This window comes from Nilaparvata lugens, chromosome 2 (genome assembly GCF_014356525.2).
Source record: "Nilaparvata lugens isolate BPH chromosome 2, ASM1435652v1, whole genome shotgun sequence".
In the NCBI taxonomy this organism is placed as follows: domain Eukaryota; kingdom Metazoa; phylum Arthropoda; class Insecta; order Hemiptera; family Delphacidae; genus Nilaparvata; species Nilaparvata lugens.
In genome coordinates this window covers 3,097,381-3,122,789 of record NC_052505.1, presented here as the reverse complement: position 1 = coordinate 3,122,789, position 25,409 = coordinate 3,097,381, and the positions used below count along the sequence as shown (strand labels likewise).

Sequence of the window (25,409 nt, the reverse complement as noted above, 5' to 3'; positions counted from 1 at the left end):
TTACTTCCATAAAAAATTCACAAAATCAAACTTGCTTGACAACAAAAATCGGAGTGATGGCAAGCAAAGCAGGCATCCACACTCTCGCGCTCGTGTTTCACTTGTACCATTGGGCGAGAGTGTGGATGCGGCGTTAAATGAGTGGCCTCAGTGTGTTGATAATGATAACATGAGTTAATAATGACCGGGCTGATATAGTATATTCGCACCTAGGGCCGAAAATGAGACTTTCCGGCTCGAAATCGGTTTTCAAGTCCGAGGCCATAGGCCGAGGACTAGAAAAGATTGAGAGCCAGAAAAACATTTTTGCCCGTGGTGCGAACGCTATTTTTCGCCACACAGAAAAATAAACAATATATAATATGAGAATAATTGTTTAGTAAGCACTTCCGAAAGCTAAAGTGGAAGGTGATAGCTCTAGCAAATCTTAGGTAGTCTGAATACAGTATCAGGAAATTGTCCAAGTATTTTTATTTTTTATTCTGATTTGTCTAAATAACCTGAAAGATTATGTTCAATTATGTAAGAGGTTGAGTTTATACTTTTTATTCTTCCAAATGACAATAAGATGATATTATTATGAATGTTTTAATTATTGAATGATAAACACAAATAATGAAAAGTTTTTGATCAGCTGTTTTAGCACACTTGAAATTTGGCCAATCTGGATGTCAACAGAAGTTTAGGTTAGAAGTTCATCCTACTCTGAAAATCAATTATTTGAATAGTTTATAAATATATCTTATCTGTATTTTATTCATCCAAATAAAATGATTGTATATCATTGCAGAATACTTTATGAATTTTAGAAGCATAAAATGATTCCGTTTATCCACCATGTTCCATGATAAACGCAGTACTAGGAGGTTTGAGGTTAGATTCTATTATACTCTGAAAATTGAATTTGAATAGTTTATAATATCTCATTTGTATTTCATCCATCCAAATAAAATGATAGTATCTTATTGCAGAATACTTATTCAATTCTAGAAGCATAAACTGATTCCGTTTAATAAACCATTTCGTAAACACGTTCACATCAAATTAGAATCAGCTGACTTCAAGGTTATTTTACCGCCCTAGGGCCGTAAAACTTTTACCGGCCTGGTCAGAAAACAATCATTTTCGGCCTCCATATGACGCACGAAAACCAGCTCATTACATCCAAGTGGGGCGAAAAATAATTTTTGTATAGTAGCGCTCATCGAATTTCCATCTAGCTGTTTACCCTGTTGTCAATATTTGCAGTAACAGAAGTCTTCGGGTGATTTACAGCATTTGATTGGGATTTTCGTTTAATAATAACTAGTAGTTCTGCGAACAGTAGACTTCGCTCATGAATAGTCTACAACTTTCAAATTAATGAGAAGGGCCATTAAGAAAGTACAGTATATTGTGAAGATTTATCCAAGACATCTATTATTTTCTCATTTGAAAGTGCTAAAGACATTGTTTCCAGGGACACCGGACTTATAAATGTCTCTCAAGGAGGTGCCTTCATATATCGTTCCCATATTTACAATATTACAAATTTTCTAACAATTAATTATAAGAGATCGGTCAACTGACAGAAAAATGGAATATGCAGTCGGCAATTTAGACCATGAATCGTTTCACAGATGATAGTGAGACGGAAATGATTCTAAATAACATGGGTAGTTGGTGAGAATGACAGGAGGTTGCTAATAATGTTTTTCATGAAAAGTGGATTCAATGTTATGGCGGCTTGTTATGCCTATGCAAAATGTTTATGCTCACAAGTCGGTTTCCGATCTCATACTAAAGCGAAAACAAGAGCTAACTAAGCTGTGATGTCTCCGCCGGTTCGGTAGGTCTAGAAACTATTCATCTATGAAACAGGGAATTATCGTGTTGAAAAGGAACAAATGGTACAATCAAGTGAGAAGTTTTCTTCAATTAATAAATTCTGTATGATGTGGAGCGGCTCAGACGCTTCCAAGGTTTACCGCTGACAATCTCTTGTCCTCTATCGATAGCATTCCAACGATACCATTCATTCAATACAGCACATTTTAGAGCGGCACAATTATATGAAAACCGGAGGTCTTATCAAAAATCGTTACACATACGTTTTCTGCGCCTTGTTTCAAAGAACTTGTATACCAAATTTCATCCAAATCGGACAATAACTGCAACTGTAACTGCGGTACAAACAAACAGACAAAAGCCGATCGAGTCGAAACTAAGACCTCAGCTTCGCTTCGGTCAATTAGTTAATAATGAGTTGATCAATAATACTGAATGAAAAAGACTAAGAAATTGTCATCTTCTTCATTCAATATGAATAATTACCACAATATCAACTTCTCAACTACACAAAAAAGATCAATAATACCTTGATGGAGAGCAGTTTAGCAGTGAGTATGTCATCGTTGTTGCGGACAACGACAGCCAGTGCCTTGCAGTCGTCATCCCTGGCTCCGTGCTTCAGCAGGAGGTCCACTATGGCGATGTCCCGGTTGCGACAAGCCTGCACCAGTGCTGAGCCTTCCTGGTAGATATGCTCCTAAACATAAAAACATTTAAAAAATGAATAATAAGTAATGATTATGAGCGATAATTCAAATAAACACAGTATGTATCCATAATTACTACTAACTACCATAGAACAATATTTATTTAGACAATAAGGGCCGGTTTCCGAGCTCAAGATTCAGCTAAGTTCTAGACTTTAAACAGCTGGAGTCAGAAAATTGGCTTTCCGAGTCGGAGCGTTAACGTAGTCGAGGACTCAAATAGACCCTGGAATTTAGAGATCACGTTAGACCCTGGAGTTTATAATTTCGCTTTCTGAGTAAAGGGCTTATAAGTCCAGGACTTGAATTAGATTCTCGCCTCTTTCTGAGACAAGGATTTATCAAAAATCGTCAAGTCCAGAGTTACATCTGGTAATAACTAATATTATTGCTGACACTGTATTACATTGTAATGCTCGATCATAGTACTTTTATTCAGTCGACTGCCAAACTTCACCGAGAGCACTTCTCTCTTTTTCGATATATATTTTATAATTGTGTTTCAAAATAAAGTTTTCTTTTTAAAAAGGTGCCTGGTTACCCCAGAACTATAACTCAGGACTTCAAACAGCGTGATTTTAAACCCTCGACTGGGGTAGGGTTTTAATTCAAGTTCTAGACTAAACTGAGCAAACACAATTCAGTTATTGTTTTGGAGTGGATAAAAAGCCAAATCGATGTTATGGAATACCTAAATTATTTGGATTAGTCCATCTAAATTCATAATTTATAGTTTGCAAGTTCATTTTAGAATAAAATTGTATCAGAAGTATGCGTAAAAAACTAACATTATTTTAAGACTGACATAACCTAAAAATGTTCAAGAAAAATAATACTAGGATTTCCTTGGAATTTAAATTCCAATCTGAATGTTATTAATCAATGTCATTTTCAACATATTAATAACAAAATAACAATAATAAATTATTCTTCCAGTTTTTTCAAAACAAATACTGTACGTTTTCAAACTCAATAGCCTAATGAAATTTTTATTCCAAAATCACTGATTAGGATCAATGATCAATAATAGCATAACGTAAAATGAAATGTTTATTCATTCACCTTTCAAAGGTTTTGTTTTGAATAATATCCAATATTATTCATATTATGCCTACAAAGAAATTGAACGTTTTTTTTTTCAATAGTTTGGAGAGCATGATTATTTGAATTATCCCGCTGCATCAGCTGTTTCCGTTTTGCTATAATGCCAACAATACAACAGCAATATTGTGAATTTCCCTTATGTTTACTGCGTTAAAGTCCTGGACTCAAATAAGTCGAGAACTTAATAGACCCCGGAGTTTAGAATATAAAATCGTGACTCAGAAAGTCAATTAAGACTCGAGAGCTTATTTTAGTCCTGGACTCTGTAAGTCTAGAACTTATAGAACTTAAGTCTAGAACTAGAAGTCTTAGGGCCGGTTTCTGAGCTCAGGATTTAGGTAAGTTCTGAATTTTAAACAGTTTGAGTCAGAAAATTAGCTTTGCAAAACGGGGCGTAGTCGCAGTAAATAGTTGCAGCAAAATAAATATTTATTTTCCCATTTCTATAATTGGATTTTTTTCCTTGACGAAATGAAGCATTTCTAAATATTCAAAATAGCTGAAACTTCACACTATTTTCTCTTCATTTTACTTTGTGTTTAATTTTCTAGTTTTTCGAAATTCAATTTAAGTGTGACTTTTACTATGACTGCGACTACGCCCCGTTTCGGAAAGCCAATTTTCTTACTCCAGCTGTTTAAAGTCTAGAACTTGGCTAAATCCCAAGCTCGGAAACCGGCCCTAAATTGCAATACTAGTTTCAATTACTTTCCATCGAAAACAGAACAAATTTCTCAAGTTAAATCAAGATTATGCATTTCAAAAACAAACTTCCAGCCAGCACTTCAACACTAAAACCTGATTTGAAAGGTTTGTAGGAATCTTTTATTGCCGATAAATTCTATGAAGAGAAATATTTGAGAGCTGGCTTCTGCATAAATTCAGACCCTTCCTCTTGTTCTTAGACTTCAAAGCTTAAACTTCAGACCTGATGAGCCATATGAATAAAGTTGAGCATTTGCTCATACTTCTAAAATATGGAGCATTTGCTTCATTTTCTATGAATAAACGTGAGCAAAACCTTTTGCTCATGCTCATCAAAAAAATAGTTTGAGCATTTGCTCAAAAGTAAAAGCTTATACTCAAAATTGTATGAATAAACTAGAGCATTTGCTCAACTTTTGAAGCAAATGCTTCAAAAAGGTGATTCTAGTCTAGAGCAGCTTATCACCTTTTGCTCATAGTAAAATGGCTCAACTAATTCGTATGAGGAAGAGGAAACTATACCAGATACGATCACAACCAATAGTTGAGCACTATAAAACTCTTTTTTGATTCAACCATGATATATATCACCATTATTCCTACAAAAGAATAAATACAAAAGATAGCCATGATATAAAGATAGCCATTACAAAATAGGAAATAGGCATTTAAGAAGATGAGAGTGTAGACGATTATAAGAATATGTTTAAGATTATTATAGAGATGACATTTTTTCACGCTATTATTTCAAAATTCTTAAAATCAACTAACCTAAAACTCTATTCATAGATAGAAAACAGAGCAGACGACGCAAACACAAGCGGTGCACCCTACTTGCATATTTAGCGCTTCTGTGAGCTATAAAAACAAAGTAAAGGCCTACAAAAGCGAATCAGCTGATGAAAAATCTTTAAAATACGTGAGCATTTGCTCCAGAGTTCAGGAGCATAAGGTAAGAGTATAAGGTAAAGCTTATTCATATCAAAATGAGCAAATGCTTTTGCTTCTACCTTTTGCTCATGAGCAAAACCTTATGCTCAATGCTTTTGCTCATGAGCTGGTTTTATTCATATGGACCATGGTCTCAGCAGAAATGTATCAATTCCCAAGAAAATGTGAACAAAAGGAACTGTTTTCAGTTATCATAGAATGGAAAGGAGAGTTTTCAAATCTACATGAGTTTTCTACATCGAGTTTTCAACTCGACACAAAACAACATGTCATTGAAAAGAGTTAATACATTCTTTTAAATATATTTCTTGAGCCAAGTGTTGATAATATTTTATGAACTATTCTTAATTGGATGCAAATGCTCGCGAGACCATGCATGACCACAGTTGCAGTTGAGAAACAAAATCTGGAAAGAGTAAGGCTCAACTTACACTTACGCGACTCAGGTCGAGAGAGACTCGACTCTAGTGGAGAGCATGTGTTTCCAAATGGTGACACTCAGACCAGTCGACTCTAGTCTCCGCGACTGTCACCATCTGAAAACACATTCTCTCGATTAGAGTCGAGTCTCTTCTCGACCTGAGTCGCGTAAGTGTGAGTTGAGCCTAAAGGTGCGTACAGACTTCCGCTCTGCTCCGCAATCGAACGTCACTCGATTGATGATCGACCGGGGAGCAAGAGTGGAACGCGAGAAGAGCTAACATCTCCCGTAAAGTTCGTGATCGGTGCGAGGGCGGAGCGATGGCGGGACGAGGCGGAGCGTGCGCGGAGCGTGTGGGAGGCGCGTATATCTGTACGCACCTTTATAGAAACAGGTTGTGACTTGTCTGTAGCTGCTCACACTGAACGCAACAAGCAAGTGCACACGATCAGTGTGAGTGTTCTTATTGCTCTCTCCACATTTTGTTTCTCATCTGCGCGCTTGGTCATGCATGATCACGCGTGCACATACACGCATCCAATGTGATCATACTGCAAGTTTCCAATAACGTTTCCAAAATTGTTTGTGAACATCTACCAACCTAACTACAGTCGAACCTCTGTATAACGAAGTAAATTATCCCGAGAAAAATTCGCTGCAGAGAGGTATTCGTTATTGAGAGGTTGTTCTGTCAAAAAAAACTGCCACAATCTTATGGATCTTGTAATATCGTATCACAGTGGTAATTGAATGAATATAGTACTTAAAACATATAATCGGGAATCTAGGTAGGGTACCTCAATAATAATACTAAAATTTGAGAATTCATGCTGCTTTAAAATGAAAAAAAAAAACATGTTTTTTGTATATTTATAAAATGTAATAAGTGAGTAAACACATTAATTTATCCCCAGAAAGCTTGATTTTCACTATTTGTAGCGTTTAATCAATGTACATACTCAGTACAGTAGCCATATTTTTCAACTTCATACCGGTAAATATATTTTACTACTTTTTACACTACTATTAGAATGAACATAACATACTGTAATTTTGTCAATAACTTCACTATAAATACTATAGTAACTTAACTTTCCTATTTTTAATGTTTCATTTGAAAAAGTGAGTAATTTTCAGTTAAATTTTGCATTTGAATAAAATATCATGCTCAATAAACGACTCACATTTATTTAATGTTGTCTGGTACACTATTTTACAGTTTAAATCCTTGAAACCTTCTAAAACTTCTTGATCTGACGGATTCTTCTCCTCAGGTTCATCACAGTCATCATAGTCAGTTCTAAGAATTAAAATGTGTGACAAAAGCAAAAATGGAAAAGTCCAGTCGTTCACCTGCCTGGTCTACGAATGACAAGTCCTTGAAATTCTATTTCCAGTAGCTTGCATTCAATTTCTGACATGTGTTTCTATTGACTGTCTACCACCCTATCTTCTTCCTACCTGAATTGCCAGTCTATTTAGTCTTTTTAGTCTATTGACCTTTCTGCTGAAACTAAACAATTCCTTGAAAATGACCGTCTGCTTCCTACAGACATTTTGACCTCTATTTTGTCCACACTACATTTTGTATGTTGAAGTCTAGAGAAAACTTTGTTGTTGAGAGGTCCAAAATTCGTTAAATAGAGGTAAATAAGCAGCCAAAACTTCAAAATGTCATGGGACCAGGCAAAACTTCGTTGTGTAGAGGATTTCGTCAACTGGAGGTTCGTAATAGAGAGGTTCGACTGTACTCATTAACAATAAAACGTACGAATTGCAATATTAACTTCATCTTCCTTATTTTTTTATCTAATTCTTATTTTATTGTTCTCCTCTCCATATATTTTGTCATTTATAATTCTACAGCAATTCTAGTCGTTCAACTTCTGTATTAAAGGATGTAGTTTATGATGTACTTTATACTCTAAATATATCGATATAGTATCTAACTGATAGCAAACGCGCAGAATCATAGAGTCATTGCTTAGTAGACACTTACTTTTGAAGAATTTTACTATTCAATATTGATCTCTCATATTTATTACATTTTACTGTCATTTCTTGTCTCAGTAAGAACATAACCTATTTTTTCGGACATTTTATTATTTATCAAAATTTGGGAACAGAATAGTTTTGGGCTATGCCTGTTGTTCTATCCCGACCATATTCATATGATTTGTAATAATTACAATTAATATAATTATAATATAATTATTATATCAACGAATAAATAAATAAATATATAAATGTTTTTGTTATCTCTGCATATTTTGTATTGTATTGTTTGCTAACGACGGGGTTAAGTGGTAGAGTAACATTATTGTCCAAACTTCGCCATGTCAACAAAAATAAACAAGCCATTCTATTCTAAGGTGTGTGATTCAATTTGGACGATAAAAGGGCAAGTTTTCTAGAGCGTTTGAGTAGATTAACGATTTTCCAAACTTGAAGTCAAGTTTACATCATCTGCATCATACTTTTCCATTTATTTTAATAAATTCTACATTGATTGACAACTGTTTTATCTCATTTTCCCATACGTAGGTTGGATTCTACCTTCAAGCTTCAATATTCAAGTTGAAAGCAAAAGTCAAATATGTTCAACATCTAATATTGATTAGAGATAACTTTAAAACTCGCGAGAAAATTGAATAAATTCACTATAATTCTAAGTCTTCTAATTCTTTCCTTTTTATTTTTCTCTTCTTCTTCTTCTTCCTATCTTCTTTCTTTGTAACTATAACACCTTGTTCTCTGTAATATTAGCATATTGAATTAATTTAATCATAATTTTAACTCCACAAGTTTTAAATCAACAAAACTTGATGAAGGGTTTGAATTGGTATGGTGGATTAAAGTGTTTGTTCTTGAATTCAAGGACACTTGACTAATGTGAACGCAGCTTTAATATTTGATTGTGGTACCTGATCGGAAGTGCCCCGCTGAGGCGTCAAATTAGGGTTGGCCCCGGCCGACAACAGAGCGCTAACAATGTCACCTTGCCTTCCCCTAACTGCCGCCAGGAGCGCTGTCTCCGTGTCATTGTTGCAGTAGGCGTCCAACTGCCAGGGCAGCAGCTGCTTCTCGTTGCTATCTGCCGCACCGTTCCTCGCCCCGCCACCGCCGCCCTTCGAGCCCAGGTTCAGTCGGGTCATAATCGACTGGATGCCGTCCGATATTCGGCGCCTTGTCGGACTCACCACTTCCTCTTCCTCGGCCGTGTCCTCCTCTTTCTGCTGAATACGCTGGAATATGATAAGTGAGTTGAATAACGAGTTTAGACCATAAAGAAAATATATCATGAGAAGATGGAGAACGATTTGATTCGACATTTTTGCTAAGAAAATTTGATTTGACTGGTTACAAAAATTGGAGTTGAAATTAATCATTCTCCATTCTAAATTGTTAAAAACCGATCTGGCAACAGCGCTAAGCGAGAGAGAGATTCAGATTCAGATTCCTTTATTCATGTGTTTAACAAAACATAATTCAACTTACGTTCTAGCGTTAAAAATAAATAAATAAAATGACATTTGTGATCATGGCGTAAAATGACATGGTGAATCATATTAAACTAATGAGTTCTACAATAATATTGAGCAAGAAAAGTGATGAAAAATGCAAAAGTTAAGGTACTACTGTAATGTTTTCACATGAAACGGTGAAGTTTGGACCTTAAGAAGTCCATTCTCAGAGAGGGTATCAAGGATACCCTCCCCGTCAGCACTTGACCGTGAAAAAAGTTAAAAATTCAAAGAGAAAATAAAAAGAGAGAGAGAGAGATAGCGCTATAAGCTTTGTTGAATGATAGACAAGGATAGCAATACCATTGCTAATCAAACACTGCCATTATAGCGTGGACCTCACTATAGACTCCGCGACCTTACGACTGTGAGACTGAGTCGAGCGTCGACTTGAGTTGCGTAGTACCGTGCATTTTTAATGAAAGTGAGGTTATGTTCTATGAAAGTGATGTTTTATAATTTTAGGTAAGAATATAATAATAATTAGATAACACAATATATTCATAATAATTCTTATAAAATTTGTTACATGCTAAGTAGTGACAGATTGGATCTTATATTTTTTAATAAACTAAGGTTAGAAATGAAGCAATGAGCAAGAAAGTGGTGAGGTCGAGAGACTGGAGTATCCCCGACTGGAGTTGTACGATTTGAGTCGAGGCAGTGTGAGTTGAGCCCTAGGGTCAACTCACACTTACGCGACTCAGGTCGAGAAGAGACTCGACTCTAGTCAAGAGCATGTGTTTTCAAAAGGTGACAGTCGTGGAGTCTAGAATCGACTGCTAGTATACAGCAGGCAACTCATTCTCCGCAAGAGTCTAATTGAAACTTGACCTACTGAAATCTTGAAGAATTGAAAATAGGCCTATAAACATCCTCGGTAAATTAAGAATCTATATGCAAAATTTCAAGTTAATCAGTCCAGTAGTTCAGATGTGATGATGCGTCATTCGTGAATTTACTATCCCATACGTGCATAAGCCAATTCTTTCCTTTATTTTATTATAGGTAAACTAACAAAGAGATGGAAGATAATTACCTTGACTCTGGTCGCTTTCACTTTGAACTTGAGAAGCAAATCAACCATCTTATAGTTTCCAAGTAGACATGCCAAATAGAGAACGTTTTGGCCCGTGACATCCTTCATGTTCACATCAAACGCCATCTGGAATTCCCACTCTGAGTCGATGCTGCAAAATAAAATTATTAATTTATTTATTCATCAATACATTCAAAAAGTATAATACCGGGTGATTCAAAAATGACTTTACAACTTTGAAAATTCATATAAATCTTATCAAACAAGAGATGGTTTTGGTCTTGTTTTAAAGGAAAACACTTCAAGTTTTTTTATTTTAAACTAAAGATTTTCTATGTGACTTCCGTTGGTTATCCTGCAGACATCCCATCGATAGTCGATTTCTTCCCAGATTCGCACTAGCATTTCAGGTGTAACTTGCTCAACAGCAGCGCAAATCCTTGCTCTAAGTTCAGGTAGAGTGGCTGGCAAAGGAGGTACATACACCATATCTTTTATGAAACTCCACAAGAAAAAATCCAGCGGTGTTAGTCTGGGGAACGAGGGGGCCATGCAATTTGCGCATCACGGCCAATCCACTGATTTGGAAAGCGGTCATTAAGAAAATCCCGGATAGTGTGGTGGTGTGCCATCTTGCATAAAAGAAAACATTTCGTTCTCGGTCATCCTCATCACTCTGTGGTAACAAAAAATTTTGCAACATATCAAGGTACACTATCCCGTTTTTCAAACCAAAACTCACAGCTAGCACGCTCGGGTCCAGTGGAGACAGCCATCTTTGACGTAACTGCCGCTAGCGCTTGTGCGGCGCGTCCAGGCACTAGCGGACTACGCGAGTCAAAACTTGGAGTGTTTTCCTTTAAAACAACACATGTAAATGTGACTATATATTTGACTTGTGTCAATATTGTATTATTGCACAATGCAAGACATCAATATAATTGGAATTTAAATTTACTAAGGCTAGGTGCACACCACTTAGTCAAGACAAGACAAGACATGATTAGTCACAATACTTCACATAGTTGCTTATGAAGACATGTCTAATTGCAGTATTGTGACTAATCATGTCTTGTCTTATCTTGACTAACTGGCGTGCGCCTAGCCTAAGAACGGCACAGTATGAGAGACTACAAGCATCAGATAGCTTCATGAAAAATAACTACTGAAATTATCGGCCTGAGTTAACAGTAAAATTTGCAACATAAACGTCCTATACCATGAGATATCTTCGTATACTATATTTTCTCAATGATAATACTCACTCATTCAGAATGTCAAGCCTGGTTAACTGTTCTGTTTAATTCTTCAGTGTTTATTCTTTTAATTTGTTTCTGATTGGATTAAGAACTATTTGAGATTTGTTGTGTTAAATAAAGTTTATTTCTATTCTACTCACGTATAAGTGGACAGCAAATGCTGTGGATAAGGAAACTTCAGCAACTGTTCCATGATGTGTGTATGGCCGTTTATGCAGGCTGCATGGATTGGTAACCAGCATTCAACTGTCGGCTGCTGGACTAGCTCTGGAAATCTCTGTAAAATCGACCACATCTATATAAATAAAAATCGAGCCTCAAATTTTGACATTCAATAACTTTTTTATGTGTGCACCGAATTTGATGATTTTTTTAGTTGTGTTTGTTATGTTCGGGAGCAGGTTTATGGCCTATCAAATTTATGATCCGACTTCAGTACTCTTTCCTACGGTCCTTCAAAGTTTACATTTAATCCTTATGGGAAAAGATTTGTGACCTGGCCACACAAAGAAATAAAAATCAGCTGTTATAATCATTGCATCATTCAACAGCAGTCAGTAGATCTGTTTTACTTTCCTTGCCCTATTACCATAGGTAAGGAAAGTATTGCTTTCCGAAAAAAATTAAGATACCCCAATTTCTAAATTTCTATACGTTTCAAGGTCCCCTGAGTCCAAAAAAGTGGTTTCTGGGTATTGGTCTGTATGTGTGTGTGTGCGTGTGTGCGTGTGTGTGTGTGTGTGTGTGTGTGTGTGTGTGTGTGTGTGTGTGTGTGTGTGTGTGTGTGTGTGTGTGTGTGTGTGTGTGTGTGTGTGTGTGTGTGTGTGTGTGTGTGTGTGTATGAGTGTATGTGCGTCTGTGTACATGATATCTCATCTCCCAATTAACGGAATGACTTGAAATTTGGAACTTAAGGTCCTTTCACTATAAGGATCCGACACGAACAATTTCGATCAAATGCAATTCAAGATGGCGGCTGAAATGGCGAAAATGTTGTCAAAAACGCTCTATCAACTGCCACAAGTCCCATATCTGTAAAAATTTCAGGAGCTCCGCCTCATCAATGCAGATAGATTCCCAATTATCAGGCCTCAGATACAATTAAAACAAAAAAAAATCAAGTGGAGTAGATTGAGCATGAAAATCTCTACAATTAATGTTCAGTAATATTTTCACCTAAAATTGAAAATAAGCTTTAAATTCGAGAAAATGTGATTATTCAATTGCAAATTATTGTTGATTCTATTAAATCATTCACTATGAAGAGATAGCAGACCTCATGTGTGTAACGCTCTCCAGCGTTATTGCCCTGTCACCAGCTGGCTCAAATCTTTGAATAGAAGACTTGAGATGCGCGGGAACACTAGCGTCAGGTGATCAATTTTCATAACGGCAAGGAAAGTTGTGTGAGTGCGCCACACAAGATTTTTATATTTTCCTTCTATTAATTAACAAAATTTTAATTCTAATAATGCCGCGGTACGCACGACGTCCAAACTTGGGTCGTAGAACTCGAAATGCTGTAAATTTAGAATATGCGCGGGAAAATCAGCAACAAGGAGATATAACATTCAATTTCCCAGGAAGCTGCATTAAACTATATCTAAAAATACAAACTGCTGCACCAGTAACAAAGCACATAGGTTAAGCCCATATTGAGATATAAATGTAAATACTGATTGTTGGATAATTTTCATGAAAATATGATGCCTCAGATTAAGCTAAGGCTAAGCACACCTGAGGAGACGCGGCTTGGTGAACAAAGTGTTGATCATATGGAGATTGCCTTATCACACCGTTCCACGCCATGCCCGATTCTGTGTGTGTGAGTTCTTCCATTCAAACCAATAATCAAGAAGCAACTGGATGCAAAATGCCACATCGCGCCTGCTCAGGTGTGCATCCAGCTAAAGTTTGTCATGAGATGCATTAAACTATTCAGCGGTACGAAGTTCACCGGGCCAGCTAAAGCTCAAATGAGATAAATAAAGTAAAATGAAAATTTTAATAAAATTGAATAATTTACATCATTCCTGCAGAAGAAAAGCACATCGCCAAAGAGGTCCACGGCAGTATTTGATTAACATTGGTGTTGCTACCCTTGTCTATAATTCGACAAAGCAGATAAATGAATAAAGGAATTTATTTCCTCCGATGAAAACCATTCACAAATAAATGCATAACAACTTGAAAACTAACTCATCACTTATCAGTGTACATACAGGTGATTACCGGGAAACGCATGCTTTTCAAATAACGAGAACTGTTGCAAATCAGAGTAAAAAATGCATTTATTAGTGAAACTACAGTGTATACAAGTTGCAATTTCAAAATAAAATTACTTACAATTTATTATTTGAAAATTACATCTCTAAGGTGGTCGCCTGCTGCTTGGATACATTGTTGAAGGCGTTCTTTAAAACTTGCTACGGATTTTGCTAACATGTCTCTAGGAATGCCGTTGATTTCCTTGCGAATAGCTTCTTTAAGTTCCTGTATTGTTCGTGGTTTGTTTATGTACACTCTAGCTTTCAAAAATCCCCACAGAAAGAAATCTGGAATTGTTAGATCCGGTGAGCGAGAAGGACAAGTGACATCAGCAAAACGCGAGATCACTCTTGTAGGGAATGTTCGCCCAAGGAATTCCATACTGATGCGAGCCGTATGTGCAGTTGCCCCGTCTTGTTGCAACCATACATTACGTAATTACGTATATCTATACGTTGACGGCGCAGCTCTGGCAAGAAATATTCTCCCAACATATCCAGGTACCGTTGTGCATTCACTGTGACTGTTCTGCCATCGTTGTCTTCAAAAAAATAAGGACCAATGATCCCCTTTTCACAAACTGCACACCACACATCTGCCATCGTTTTCTTCAAAAAAATAAGGACCAATGATCCCCTTTTCACAAACTGCACACCACACAGTCACACGTAAGCTATGATGAGGTCTCTCTGCCAGTATTTGAGGATTGTCTGCACACCAAAATCGTAAATTCTGTTTATTTATTGCTCCGTCCAAGTGGAAATGCGCTTCATCACTCATAAGGATAACTGCATTGTCATTTTCTTCCAAAATTTCACTCATTCTGTTACAAAAATTGACACGCTCTCTCTTATCTGCTTGACTCAATTGATGACATACTGCCAGCTTGAAAGGAAGGAATTTAAGATCTGTGACCAAAATCTTTCTCACTGTTGATGGGCGAAGTCCGAGTGCAGATGCCCGCTTCCGGATTGAGCGGCTAGGACTCTGAACTGTTGCAAGGCGCACTCTTTCAACAGCCTCAGGGGTAGGCTACTAACTGCCCTGGCAGGTCCAGGAGGTTTCTTCTTAAGCTAAGATCCAGTTGTGTTAACATTATGTATCCAACGCAATATCGTGTTACGATCAGGGATAGCACCATGCCGTGCAACGTTAAAATGTGCACAAATGTCTTGCTGAGTCTGAGTAACTGATTCACCATTTGCGTGAAACCGTCGCATGACGAACGTACGATGCTCAAGGTTCCACATCTCGGCTACAACTGAAACTGCACGCTTCCCCCTCCACAGCACTACAATTTCCCGCCGCCTCCAATCGACATTCCTTGTATACTACGCAAGTCAAGAACATGCCTTTCCCAGTAATCACCCTATATACGCGAAATAACAATTACAGTATTCAAAAAACATAAAGGAGTCGAAGAAGAAAGCTCTATTCCTTTCTAGCTACGCAACTAACACAGTGAACCATTTACAACATACTATAGTGAGGTCCACGTTATAATGGCAGTATTTTATCAACATTGGTGTTGCTATCCTTGTCTATCATTCGACAAAACAGATAGCTCTATCCTTTTCTAACTACGCAACGTACATAGTGAATTATTTACAACGTACTATTAGTGAGGTCCACGTTATCATGGCAGTATTTGATTAACAGGGTGTTGCTATCCTTGTCTATCATTCAACAAAACAGGTAGCTCTATGCTCTTTTATAGATCTGCAATGTTGCCAGATCTGTTTTATTATTAATGTGGAAATATAATTGGTTGACAACTATTTAATCTCAATCATGGAAATTCATCAATAGATCATAAAAAATATATTTTATTGACGAATAAAATATATTGTCTACAAAATATAATTGATTATCGTGAACAAGAATTAACAGTTGAAATTACATCAGATATCCTCTGTAGAAGGCAGTGGCAAGGCAGAGAATTGACAACGCTGTTCTCCTATCTTCCTCCACTGCCACTTAATGTCGACCTCACTATAAAAGTTTGTTACATTTTACTGGACAACCAAAGTGTTATTAGCTCAGAATATTCTTTAAAATATTTTATAAACATGACCATCATGTAATTTTGAGAGTGAATACGTTTTGAACCAATTATATAATTGCTTTCCCTCCCAAGAAGGCGCTTTGCCACGCTGTAAAAATGCCCACAATGAATTGCTTAAAACAGAATTATGATTATTCAAAATTCAAATTTATTCAAGTAAGTCACTATACATTCCGGTCTATACACGAATCTACAATAAATTACAGAACAACAGCTAATTATGCAACAAATTTCACATATTATGAAAACTTATTAATTACAATGAAGATTGAATGGAACATTAGAATATTGATTAATAGTATTGTCATGTAACTACATAAATCAGCGGTGTTTCAACAATGAATAAATGATAACTTCAATGAATAAATATATACCCCACTATAAATTATATGTGTTGGGGTATAAGTAATTAGTTGCTTATTGCGTGTTATAATTACTATTTACAAACTTCATTCACTGATATAGGATTAAAGTTTTTTATAACAAAATTAGTAAAAATTTATAATACAAACAAAATTATAAAATTGGTAGATAAATATTAATATTCTAAGGATAATAATAAGAAAGGTTATTTTAGAAAAATGAAAAACAGTAAAGAGAAGAATGAAGAATAAATAGTTTAAATATTTACAGTCTAAAACTAAATTTTCACAATTTTCCACCCCAATATCAACCAACCAGGAAAATAAACTTTTCTTGAACCTGTGTCTATTGAATTCTGCCCTAATGTAACTTGGTATTGAATTGTAAATTTTTGGTCCCAAATATATGTAGTTTCTTTGCCCAAATGTAGTGTTCATCCTTGGTACTATTGAATGGGTGTTTCTCTGCCTTGTTTGATGGTTATGATCTGCCAGTCTTATGTGTTCGTTGTCTCTCCTCATTCGCGTGATGATAGCCTGGATGTAGAGTTGTCTTACACTCAGTACTTTACTGATTATTATTACACTGTTTTTATTAAATAAAGGAAAATCCCTTATAGTATTCGAGGGAGTTTCAAATTTTTAGGTGCGTACAGATTTACGCGCCGCGAACATGAGCAATTCACTTTTAATCAGCTGATGCCAAGCTTTTTACCGTTTCTGTAAAAATACATATATAGTCAGCTGAAAAGTGAATTTCTCATGTTCGCGGCGCGTATATCTGTACGCACCTTTAAAGTTTGTAATATAAATTAAAACAGGAGACACAAGACATAAATAGATTGAAAACACTTGAAAACTTACATCAGAAATGGGGGAAATTTTCGGAAACTGAGTTTCCTTCAGAGCAGAGTCTGCTCGGTTGAGGAAGGAAACTCAGTTTCCGGAAATTTCCCCCATTTCTAATGTAAGTTTTCAATCTATTTATGTCTTGTGTCTCCTGTTTTAATTTATATTACAAACTTTAAAGTGTCTTCTTTTATGTACGCACCTTTAGATGCACAGACTGTGAGTAGATACTTCTTGCCTTAGTCTTGCTACTTCTGCTCTCTGATTTTGGTTTGCAATCATTTTATGTATAATTTATTAATTTCCCAATAACTCACCTTGAGCAGAATGTCAGCAACATCTTTGCGTCCCTTGAAGCAAGCTATATAGAGAGGCGAATACCTAGTGATGGGATGAATTCTGCCATCCGCTTCTGAGTCCAATAGCAGCTTTGCAATGTCCTTACGACCAAGCTCGCATGCTCTGCAAATGCCAATTAGATTAGATTAATAAGCATCCACTGCCCACCTGAACAGGGGATCTGAAACTTGTCAAAGAAGTTCTATTGATTCTTTATTCTTTATTGATTCATAAAAAAAGTACATCATCAAAAAGGATGAGGAGAGAAAAATAAGGTAGCCTTGAGCTATTTCTCTCCCAAATTTAGATAAGGTTACACGTAGTACGAAGTATAATAAATATCTATAATGTAATAAAGGAAAGGACTAGCTTATACACGAAAGGGATAGGAAATTCACGAATGACGCATCATCACGTCTGAACTACTGGACTGATTAACTTGGAATTTTGCATATAGATTCTTAATTTACCGAGGATGGTTATAGGCCTATTTTAAATTCTTCAAGATTCCAGTAGGTCAAGTTTTCAATGAAACCCTTGCGGAGCACGGGTTACCTACTAGTAAAATAAAAGAGCAAGATAAAAGATGATTACTTAATTTAAAATACTATCTTCTTGAGCATTTAAAATATAATAAAAACAAAAATAGAATTCGTTTATTGACCGAGCGAAGTGAGGTCTAAGATTCAAGTCGACGGTTTGGCATTTCTCTTAATGTTTAAATGTTTAAATGTTTAAATGTTTATATGTTGCGCATTTACGGCGAAACGCGGTAATAGATTTTAATGAAATTTGACAGGTATGCTCCTTTTTTAATTGCGCGTCGACGTATATACAAGGTTTTTGGAAATTTGCATTTCAAGGATAATATAAAAGGAGAACGGAGCCTCCTTCATACGCCAATATTAGAGTAAAAATCAGACTATAGAATTATTCATCATAAATCAGCTGACAAGTGATTATACAGATGTGTGGAGAAGCCAGTCTATTGCTGTATTTCCTAAGGTCTATAGTTTCAATCAGGATGAGAATACTGCGTGAGGTCTACTGTTCACAGAACTACTAGTATTAATAGGCTACACTAAAAAATTTAAAACAAACATAAAGTTTGAGTTGTAAGAGGAATAAAAAACATTTCTATTATCTATTAGAGACATAGTCTACACAGAAGACAAATACTTCAATTATGAAAGATCTATCCTTAAATTATAACAAATCCTCTCCAATCTAAAAGTTTTAAAATTAAGAGCATTTTAGAAGGCGACATTTATTATCAGACATATTGATTCTTTATTGATTGTTTATCACAATTGACAATGTATTGCCAGGTCTTTCAAGACCCATTGCATACTAGCACTACATTATAATATTACAATGGAAAAAATGAACAATTAACATATTCAGAACAGAAAATGAATATGTAGATGAGTGTACATAGCTTTTAGAAACAAAGAGTAGAACCTATTTGTTTACAGAATAGTATTCTATCAATACTAAGTAAATGAAATAACTCAAATTTTCTCAACAGATATACATACACACACACACGCGCGCTCGCGCTCAAAGAAAACCCAACTCGAAAAAAATTTATATAAAATACTGTAGAGAGAAAAAAACTACTCGTTGCCCTCCAAAAGTAATTTGAAAAGTGTAATCTTGAAAACGCTTAGTGAAACAGAAAAAATGACATGTTCAGGAATAGCATTCCAAAGTCTTGCAGCAGTGACCACAAACGAAGAATTGTATCTTGCAGTGCGATGAATAGGAATCTGCAAGGTATACAAATGAGATCTCGTGTTGCGATCTGGATTGACATCAACAAGATGGATGGAATCATCTGCAAGATAAGTAGGGACCTCCATCATGACCAGAATTTTATATACTTGACAAAGAAGAAAATACTGTCTACGCTTATCCAATTTGAGCCAACCCAACTCCATGAAGAATGGAGTGATTCGCGAGAAACGCCTAGCATCAAATATGAACCTGACTGCATAGTTCAATGAGCGTTGGAGCCGACCATTTAACTCATTTGTTATGTCGTTATAAGGGATGCAGCAATAATCAAAGAATGGCATTATCAAGGACATGACTAGGGTAGTGCGAACAGCACTGGGCAGAAATCTTCTTATCCTTTTAAGTTGATGCATTCCTCCAAAAACCTTATTACAAACATGAGTAACTTGTTCTCGCCAGCTCAATGAGCAATCAATTAATAAGCCAAGTACTCTGACACTGGAACAGTAAGGAATATTAGTATCATTTATGGTCACTGGAGGTGCACTAGTGACGTCCAATTGGTTCAACAGCCCAGGATGTCCAATGACAATACTTCGGGTTTTTGAAGGGTTAAGCATCAACCTATGAGCAGAAGTCCACTCAACAAGCAATGCTATATCGTTGTTCACTTGATCAATGACATGTGTCAACTGCGATTTTTGAAAATGTGAATAAATTATCAGGTCGTCAGCAAATAGATGATAAGAGGTATTGTTGAGAATCATTGGAGCATTATTAATATAAATTGAACATAGAAGAGGACCTAACAGCGAGCCTTGTGGGACTCCTTGATTGATAATACGCCAAGAGGAGACGTCACCAGATGTCCCCACCACAGCCTGAGATCGACCCACCAGGTAAGATTTGAACCATGCCAATGTAGAAAGAGAAAAATTTCATTGATTTTTCAACTTTTCCAACAGTATGAGATGATTCACATTATCGAAAGCATTGCTGAAATCAAACTGTAACAAAAGAGTACCAGCAGTCAACTTCTTGTCCAGTGCAGCCCGAATGTCATCAGTTATCTTAATCCAGATTGAGGTCTGAATCCAGATTGAAACTTGGCAAAGAAATTGAAACGAGACAGATATTCAACCACCTGCCTATGAACTATCTTCTCATGTGCTTTGGATATCGAACAGAGAATATTGAAATCATTGGGAGCTGATGCATTTTTAGTTTTAGGGATAGGTTTTAATCAATGAACACTTCATCATCAGCAAACTTGCGGGAACAACCTGGGGTTGTGACATGAATGCCCTTCGAACATCAAGTCTTGCACTTCTGTACAGCACAGGGGAGTACTGCTCTTCTGTCTGGGCTCGCAGCAGACATGTTGAGAAAATTGATACAGTTTTCAATGAAACTATGAGGAAGATTAGTGGGGACATTGAGACCAACAGAGACTGAGTGGTTGCCTGTGCTCAGTAACATCATGCCTCCAGATCTCAGAAGGTTGGAGAAGAAGAACAAGTTCATTTCCCAGTTACAACACATTCATGAGGATCTCCCAGTCTCAAGAGATTTGGCTAACCCTCCACCAAGGCGCCTCAAGTCAAGAAGATACTTGAGACTTGACGAGCAAGAGGAAATTAGAAGTGCAAGGGAGTTATGGAGACTGAGATGGTTGCAGGGAGAGGTCAGGAACAAAGGCCTTGTGGATGACCCAAATGACATTGTTCCTGGCACCCAGCTGAGACGTAGAGAGTGGTGTGGCCTTAACCGGTTCAGGACGCAGGTGGGAAGGTGTGCTGAGCTGATGACAGCATGGGGATACACATCTGATCCTCTGTGCCAATGTGGACAAATCCAATCAATGAACCACCTTATATCTGAGTGTCCACAATACTCCTATCATGGAGGGCTGTCGGCCCTCCATGATGCTGGAGAAGATGCGTGTCAGTGGCTCCAGAACGTTCTAAAATTCTATTAGTATTTGAAATATTAAGTTTAAAATTATGTTTTTTTTTTATAATTTTGGCCTATGTATGCATATGCATATATATATATATATATAATGAACACTTCCATAAGTCAGGAAAAACACTTGACTGCAGAGAAAAGTTAAAGATGTGGGTGATTGTGGGAAGCAGAATGGGAAGTAGCTTTTTGTAGAAAAGAATTGGAATACCATCCACCCCTTTAGCGTTTTTATTTGCGTTGAGGATAATATGAGATACTTCTGCCGGGTAAACATATGAGAAAAAGAATGGTTCATCTGGAAGGACATGAAGAAACTGGTTGATTAATTGGTTTTGTGCTATCTCCTCATTATTAATAGGGGTAGTTGGGTTGATGGGTTCAACAAAATAATCATTTAATTCATCTAGTGGGAGATCAATGCTAATATTTTGCTTCTTATTCCGTATATTTTGCTTCTTATACATATGTATAATTCTTCAATTATGAAGAACCTATCATTGAATTATAGCAATAAATCATATTCCAATCCAGCAATTTTTAAAGTTTCAAGCATTTTAGAAGGCGACATTTATTATTGGACATATGTCTATAATTATCCAATTAAAAATCTATCATTAAATATTATAACAACATATCCTACTCCAATTAAACAATTTTAAAATTAAGAACATTTAGAAGGCGACATTATTTATTATCAAACAATTTTACAATTAAGTACATTTAGAAGACCACATTTATCATCAGACAAATATTAGTCATTCAACTGACTTACTGATTGAATACACACGTTTTAATCGTTGACACACGTCAATACGCTTGGTTTTAATTGCTTACATTGATATCAAACTGTACTTAATTTATTACTTTCCTGCCTAGTCTAATAGGGACCCAAGGTGTTTATAGTGGAAAAAACATTAGAATTTTCTCTTCTTATTGGTACAAAGATTATTTATTTCGAATGAGGACTTTGGTAATTGAGAATTTTAAAAATCAGATGAATCTTTTATAGTATAGTAATTTTTGGCAAATAAATTCAATCCTATATATTCAAGCGAGGTGGGACTTTCCCGCAAAGGGCTACCCACCAACTAAGATGCATATGAATAATTATTATCAAACAAAATCCAATATAACATTTACAGCATTCAATTTGGATTTTCATTAATTTAATAACTAGTAGTTCTGTCAACAGTAGACCTCGCGCCATTATAAACTACAGCCTCCTCTTCTACTGTCTATCAGAGTAAATCCTGTCCTGTAAATTATGTCGTGTCGGCGAGATATCGGTGTAAAAACGGCTAATGGCTGTTGGGGATGGTGTATCAAAAAATGCTAACATCAAAACCTAACCTCCTTCAAGACATACTGGTAACAGGTCAGCCCGAATTGAAAGCAGAGAAAGGTCGAGAGAAAATACGATGTTTACTTTTAGTTATTAAAATTGCATGCGTCATTGTCCACAAGACAGCTGCTTTTTTTAATAAGTTACAATGAGATATTAATTGCATGTAATTAATAATTCACTCGACAGCTGATTTATGATGGATAATTCTCAAAGTTAGTAGACAGAAGGTTGGTCACTCATCTATAGTATTTTAGTTGAAATGCAATTGGAGTGGGGGAACTGCAGTCGTGACGTAGGCTGTAGTACAGAGTAGACAGAATATCGCATTCTTGAGAATCATACGGTGACCTATAGTCAAATTATATAACACAAACATTTTCTGACATGCAAGATTTCTGTTTCTGCTTTACAATAATAATTATCAAAACATTTGAATAATACAAGTATTTTGCCATATAAAAGCAAAAACCCCACCTCCCTTTCAAACCCTTAAGGTTTCTTCATCTTCTAGGTCCTATTTATATTTTGTAGTTTGGCTATAAATCAGCTTGTGAATTTCGGGGATGAGATATTTTGATTCTCGTAGAACATGTGCTCGATACCAGCATGTGTTCAGTGCATTTATATGAATGAAATTCTTCGGATCTATTGGGATCGGTTTATCGGATTATTGCAATGCATTGGTTTATCAAGATTTTTTATGGGCTAATCTGAAATTATAATAGTATAACGTTGTCTACTAACGCTTTTCCAGCTTATTAACTTTTTCATACAAGTTAAATGAACTTGAAATATTTAACAACATCATTAGAATCAGTGATTCAATCGCTATAAGTATGGAGAATTTTCAAATTCTAGGTCAATCTTGAGGGGATTAAACGACGATGTATTTGAAGATACAGTGAATAAACTGTATGCTCAGTGTGGTTACTCTATCACTTTTTTACTACACGTGACGTCACGCTGGCGTTCCCCCCACCACTTCGAATCTTTCACCTGTGAGTGATCAACCTTCTGTCTACTAACGTTGGATAATTCTATAGTCTGATTTTTACGGTAATATTGGCGTTCGAAGGAGACTCCTTTTCCTTTTGTATTATCCTTAAATTTCAAAATTTCAAAAAACCCTTGTATATACGTCGACGCGCAATTTAAAAAGGAACATACCTGTCAAATTTCATGGAAATCTATTGCCGCGTTTCGCCGTAAATGCGAAAAATATAATCATATAAACATACAAGCTAATAAGAACAATATAAAAATCTTGTAGTAGCCTTTATTTAAAAAAAAAAACTTTAAAATAGTTCAACGACTAGTTTCTTAGGTCATTTTCAAGTTGAAATGTCAATAAATAAGTTGAAATGTGAACTCTTTTTAAACATACAAGCATATAAACATAAAGAGAAAATGGTACAAAACCGTCGACTTGAAACTTAAGCCGCGTTTACACCAAAGTTATTTATTAACAAAATGTTAATAACTTAATCCTCATAGATTCTATTAGATTGAACATAACTTATCATACACATGATGAACATTTATGTGTTTGTCAAGTTCCGTTCTATCTAATAGAATCTATAAGGATTAAGTTATTAACATTTTGTTTAAAACTTTGGTGTAAACGCAGCCTCAGACCTCACTTCGCTCGGTCAATTATTATTCATCATCATTTGAATAAATGCAATTTCTCAATGGGCCAAATTTCCATCTGTAGACATATGAATTTCCTCCTTTACTAAAGTCGACAGTAATCGGGGCTTCAGTATACAAAAACTCTGCTTGAAATTTGAAACATTAACGCCCTATACCATGAGATATCTTCTTATTTATCTTCTAAATACAGTCGAACCTCTCTATAACGAAATCCTCTACACAACGAATTTTTACCTGGTCCCATGACATTTTTGAGTTTTAGCTGCTTATTTACCTCTATGTAAAGAATTTCGGACCTCTCAACAACAAAGTTTTCTCTTGACTTCAACATACAAAGTGTAGTGTGTATTGGAAGCAGACGGTTATTTCCAAGGAATTGTTTAGTTTCAGCAGAAAGGTCAATAGACTAAAAATAATGACAATTCAGGTAGGAGGAAGATAGGGCGGTAGACAGTTAATAGAGGGTGAAACACAAGTCGGAAATTGAATGCAAGTTACTGGATATTGAATTCCAAGAACTTTTCATTATTGTAGACCAGGCAGGTGAACGACTAAACTTCCCCATTCTTGCTTTTGTCACACATTTCAATTCTTTGAGCTGACTATGATGATGATAGCTGTGACGGAACCTGAGGAGAAGAATCCGTCAGATCAAGAAGTTCTAGAGGCTTTCAAAATTATCAGGCAAGGATTAAAACTGGAAAATAGTGTACCAGACATGTCTGACTGTTTGTTTGAATAGATGTGAGTCGTTTAAACATGATTTTTCATTCAAATGCAAAATTGAACCGAAAATTACTCACTTTTTCAAATTTGAAACATTAAAAAATAGGAAAGTTGATATTTATAGTGAAGTTATTGACAAAATAACCGTATTTTGCGTTCCATCTAATAGTAGTGTAAAGAGTTGAAAAATATTGCTACAGAGTATGTACTTTGATTAAACTCCACTAATAGTACAAATCAAGCTTTCTGAAAATAAATTGGTGAGTTTACTTACTTATTACATTCTATAAATATTCAAAAAACATGTTTTTTCCAAACAGCATGAATTTTCAAATTTCCATATTAATATTGGCCTAATAGGTACCCTATCTACTTTCGCGATGATATGTTTTATGTACCATATTCATTTATTTACTGCCGTGATACGATATTATAAGATCCATAGGATCGTGACAGATTTCTTGACAGAATCTCTTAATAACGAACGAATACCTCTCTGCAGCGAATTTTCTCTCGGGATAATCAGCTTCGTTATACAGAGGTTCGACTGTATATCT

At 35.9% G+C, this 25,409-nt stretch overlaps 1 protein-coding gene across 1 annotated transcript in view; it reads right to left on the bottom strand.

The window, feature by feature from the left end:
* The window catches only part of LOC111056054 (leucine-rich repeat serine/threonine-protein kinase 1), a 236,411-nt gene that overhangs the window by 156,057 nt on the left and 54,945 nt on the right, over window positions 1-25,409 (bottom strand). Inside the window, 5 exon segments of the mRNA XM_039420334.1 lie at window positions 2,357-2,527; window positions 8,643-8,963; window positions 10,282-10,432; window positions 11,681-11,817; window positions 17,402-17,546. Coding sequence (XP_039276268.1) covers window positions 2,357-2,527; window positions 8,643-8,963; window positions 10,282-10,432; window positions 11,681-11,817; window positions 17,402-17,546 — 925 coding nt within the window.